Raw genomic sequence first — 4,973 nt, forward strand, 5'->3', positions numbered from 1 at the left:
TATCTTCATAATATGTGTGTATGTATATGTGTGTGTGTGTGTGTGTTTTGGAGGGGGGGGAGTGGAGGAGGGTTACAGTCTGCAGCGGAGCGTGTGGACTTAGGTGACAACTTAAAAGGCGTTCGTTAGATATTCTTTCCAACCGCGCCAACCAACAACCGCCAACCACCATCCATAATCACCAAACGTTTCCGGCAAACATGGTTCGAGGCAATCGGGGCGCTTCTGAGCTGCTGTTGCACCCGTTCCTGCAGCTGTTGTGACGGACTTAGTTGGATTCGGATTTTGTCCTTCAAAGGTGGTGAAAGGCGTGAGATGCGGACGGAGAGGTTAGCAAAGGAAGGCGCCAGGTATTTTGTGGGTTTTGGTCCGCCCTAGCTACCGGCCTGTACGGATGCAGGGGGCCCCCGCCCTTTTTCCGACCTCGAGGAAGCGGACACAGCTTTTTGGGGATGTCTGTCTGGTCTGTGTTGTGTGTGTGTTTGAGATATTCGGGGGCCTTGGCTGTCGGATGCCCGGGGTTTGAAATTTCGAATTTGAATTGTGGTGTTGGTTTGAATTCGGTCGCACGCATAATTCCTTCTGATGTAAAAGGATGCGGCCCTCTTTTGCACTGAATTGTATGTATGTTGTTACAGGGTGGTTAACTTCGCCAGCGGCCCCCTTTCCCGGGGCAGTCCCTGCTCTCCCCTGCTAGAGGGGCACCCTAATCCGTCACCCCATCCGACTTCAGAATGTATTCGTTGGGTTCGGCAACTCACCACCAGCATCCAACCAAATCTAGCGGATCAACGGCGCATCAACTTAGTTCCTGGTCAGCTCGCAAGTTGATATTATCACGTCCTACACCGTCCATATGATGGGGGGCCACCTCCCATTTCATCACTCCTCAAACACCCGAGGAGCCGGCAGGCGGATTTGAACCCGGGTCGACTGGGTCGACTGGGAGCAGAAGTCAGGCCTTAACCTCTGCCAGCCGCCTGCCATGTATGTATGTATCTATCACCTGTGTACGAACTCGCGCTTTTTAATTGAGTCTTTGGGGCGTGAGTTGCGCATATGAGTGAGTAGAGAGTGGTGAGTACGTGAGACAATCCGTCAACACATAAATCGGGTCGCGGGCGATGCCCGGGCTTTTCCCGCACACCATGTTGCGAGAGTCTCCAGCAGGGGTATGAGTCGGCGTGTATACGGTTGTGCTTTGACCTGGCTACGGTCCACAACAACTGCGTGTAGATGCGGGGCAACGCTCGGTGATTTTCATTTATTGCTGTTAAGGGCACAAGGGTCAAAAAGGCAGTTGGGGAACACGAAGGGGAAAAGTTGAACGTTGTGCTGTTTAGGTAGTAGTAGTAGTCCTCCAGGGCCCCCCTTTAACCTTCATAACACGCCCGCGGGAAACCACTGGAGACGTCCTGAAAACTGAGAAACATACATACATACATACATACGTACGTATCTTCATGTTCTTCAACTTCTGGTCGCACCCTTCGATTAATGTCCACCGTCATCGCCTGATTGAGGCGGCCAGGGCGAGGGGGCCCCGAGGGCTCCACCAACAGCCCCTCCGCCACTACACTACCTCCCTCCACGATCTCTCACCTCGACAAAGTGTGTATGTAGCTTCACCAGCGGCCCCCTTTCCCTTGGAGGCAGTTCCCTGCTCTCCCCTGCGAGAGGGGCACCCTAATGCATTCACCCCATCCGACTTCAGAATGTATTCGTGTGTATATATACACGCATTGTATATTACATACACACACATAAATATATATATGTATTGTATATTAGCTGTTTTCTTCTGTGGCTGTGGCTGCATAGGTAGTTGTGTAGCTGCTGCCGCGGCATGCGACCACTACCACCTCTGTGTGTGTGCGCGCGTGTGTGTGTACAAATAGGGAGATCCCAAACAACCACCACACTGGAAGGCTGCTCCTTCTTCTCGCTCCCCTAATATTATTAATAATCCATCCGCCGCCCAACACGACCGCCATCGGCAACCTGGAGGCGAAAGCCCTCCCTTGTAGCCCTCCCGCACCACCACCACCACCATCCCGCGAAGCATTTCATTTCGGTTTGGTCGGGGTGACGGTTTGACTACTTCTAGACGGTTGGTCGGTTTCCCGCCGGGGCGGGGTCTTTCCCAACAGCAGCGCCAGGGGAGGAGGTGGTCTTGCTGCCCTAGCTCCTCGATAAGGAGAACTCACTCGCACACACACACAGACAGACACACACGCAGACACACGCGCACACATTGGCTTTCGGGAGCCCTACAGGATTTAAAAAGGGCCAGGCGGATGACCTCCGAGGAAATCCGTCTGTCCGCAAGTGGTTCCATCCATCATCCGCGGGCGGGGGCCCGCCCAGGGTGAGGGTGAGGGTGAGACAACTCACACAGAAAGGGCGCAAGTCTACCGCCGGCACCTCTCCTCCCTCCTTCATCACACACACACACACACACACACAGATGCCGTCAGGCCTTCCGTCCAACAAGAAGTGTCTACCCTGCACCTCATGAACAGCATCACCACCACCACCACCACCACTAACAAAACCGGCGCAAGGCCGCAAAATCCCTAGAGAGAATCTCCATCCATCTCCACTCCACTGAATCCATTTCCAACCAGCCGGTTGAATTCCCAACCGTCGTGCTAACTAACTAGCCATCTGGCTGTCTAGACTCTGTACCGGGCTCCCCGCATCACCCATCGAAGTCCGAGCGCCAGTACTGCGATGTGCCGGGGTACATGATGTCTGCGTTTGGTGGAAAAAAGGGGGGAAGGGGGAGAGGTGGGAAAGAGAGAACGGGGAGGGAAAGACGAACCACGAACGAGCAACCAGGTGATGCCAAGGATATGCAGACTGATACGCCAGAAGAAAGGGTATATGCGTGAAATCGAAGAGGTGCAGCTGGGTTATGGAGAGGAGAGGTGGTCCAAACCCCGGGGCTTGGCAGTTGCGTGTTGTGAGCTGGACACACGCAAATGCTGATGGTGGTAACGGTAACGGTAACAGTAGCGCTAACGGTAATAACGAAAAATACCCCTACAATCCCAAAGGCCGGCTCTACACATCACTGGCCGGCTCTGCTTCGCATCGTCGCCATGCACATGCAAAACAATGTGTTTCAGTGTAATGCAAACAACCTCTTCGGGGGATGGTGGTCTTGATAACCAAAAAGGCAACAGGCCCCCAGGCCGCCAGGGCGCCCTTCAGGTTCCAGCTGCGCCGTGCGGCAGCGTCGTGTCCCTCCGAAACCACCACGAGCCCCCCCCTCCTTCCCACGCACCCGCTAGCCCAACGAAGCACCCGCGCGAGACGCTCATGTCGTGACGTTTCAGGACACAGCTGGTGTGGTGTTGGTGTTGGGGTTGCTGCCACTTCCTGCCCCCTCCTCTCTCCCCTCCCCCTCCTCCCTCTCCTCTCTCTCCTCCTCCCTCCCTCCCCTCCCTTTCCCCCTCCCCTCCCTTTCCCCCTCTCCTCCCTTTCCCCCTCCCCTCCCTTTCCCCCTCCCCTCCCTTTCCCCCTCCCCTCCCTTTCCCCCTCCCCTCCCTTTCCCCCTCCCCTCCCTTTCCCCCTCCCCTCCCTTTCCCCCTCCCCTCCCCCTCCTCCCTCTCCTCTCTCTCCTCCTCCCTCCCTCCCCTCCCTTTCCCCCTCCCCTCCCCTCACTGGTCGGCAATCATCGGCTCAAGTCGCTCTACTCAGAGTTTAATTATAGTCCATAGTCCTCGTTACGTCGTCGTTACCTCATCCTCTTCTTCGGCATCGTCTTCGTCTTCGTTACCATGGCCCTCGTCCCTTCGGTTTCCGCGTCCACCGACCTCAGCCAGCGCGAGCCCTCCCGTTCGCAGTCCGGAGACGCCGCAGACTACGCCGGACGCCGCGCGAAACCCTTCGCACTACTGGACCACCCCCCCCCGCCCCCCTCACCATCACCGCACCCTTCCGCCCCACCACCTCGAACCCCACTCGAACCGCCGCCGCTTCCCCCGACCTCACTAAACTGGCAAAGGGGTATTGAAATGAGCATTGAGGAAGAAAGCACGTGTGTATGACGTCAAGGTGCTCGCAAGACGCTCCTTCTTGTTCTTGTTCTTGTTCTTGTTCTCTTTGTGGTGGTGATGCGGACGGTGTGAATGGTTACACTGCCCTGGGCCACCGACGTTGCTGGTCCTGCCGACCTCGCGCAGGCTGCCGCTTCTACGCCCGTGCTGGAGCCGTGATCGACAAGCAAGGACAAGGTGCGTGGCTGTGTCCTTACACATGAGTCTGGGGAAATTTAAGTTAGATTTCGAAAATGCCACGAATCCAACCTTGACAAGATTCCGCGAAAACTGCCTTGAAAATTGCTGCTTATTTGTTTATGCGCTTATGCGCGTCCAGTCCGCCAGTCCTCGCCTAGTGTTACACTTCTCACCTACCCCACCTACCCCACCCGAACCGCATCCGCACGTCCAAGCTTTCACCCGACATGTCGTGGTGCAGGTGCTGAAGTGGCTGAGTGACCACGCAGCAGCGTGTGGCGCCAACGACACGCCCTGGGAGCAGCAGACCAACGTGGGTGACTCGGGGGCCCCCACAGCTGCGGCGGCAGCAGCTTCAGCCGCTCAGAGGCAGTTGCTGTGGGAGGTGCTGCGGCTGCTGGTGAAGCACTCGGAGGCCGGAAAAACGAAGCAGGCCAGAGGGTGGCTTATGGGGCAGGTAAGGGGGGACAGACGGCGAGTGCGCGTTCAGGGGAAGGAGGTGGGGCCGGGAGGTCAACAGTCGCGGTGGCGGTCACCTTGGATGTGGCGGCTGGTGTGCGGAGCGGTGGCGCTTCTGTCTGTCCCAGCTATCGATGTGTGCTGCAGTTGACTACTAATCAATTTCTGCTGCTACTACTGCTACTACTGCTAATGCTGTTTGGCTTTATTCACTGGCTAATCCTCCCTCACAAAACATGTCCTTTCATGTTGCCATGTCCTCAAATGGAG

At 56.4% G+C, this 4,973-nt stretch overlaps 1 protein-coding gene across 1 annotated transcript in view; it reads left to right on the plus strand.

Annotated features, from left to right (window-relative positions):
- Window positions 1-2,750: 2,750 nt before the first annotated feature.
- The window catches only part of VOLCADRAFT_97503 (uncharacterized protein), a gene marked incomplete at both ends in the record, with an annotated part of 6,013 nt that continues 3,790 nt past the window's right edge, over window positions 2,751-4,973 (plus strand). Inside the window, 3 exons of the mRNA XM_002956432.1 lie at window positions 2,751-2,790; window positions 4,191-4,241; window positions 4,460-4,701. Of these exons, the coding sequence (XP_002956478.1) occupies window positions 2,751-2,790; window positions 4,191-4,241; window positions 4,460-4,701 (333 nt within the window). The remainder of the gene's footprint in view (window positions 2,791-4,190; window positions 4,242-4,459; window positions 4,702-4,973) is intronic.

The sequence above is a fragment of the Volvox carteri genome, assembly GCF_000143455.1.
Source record: "Volvox carteri f. nagariensis unplaced genomic scaffold VOLCAscaffold_61, whole genome shotgun sequence".
NCBI classification, from domain to species: domain Eukaryota; kingdom Viridiplantae; phylum Chlorophyta; class Chlorophyceae; order Chlamydomonadales; family Volvocaceae; genus Volvox; species Volvox carteri.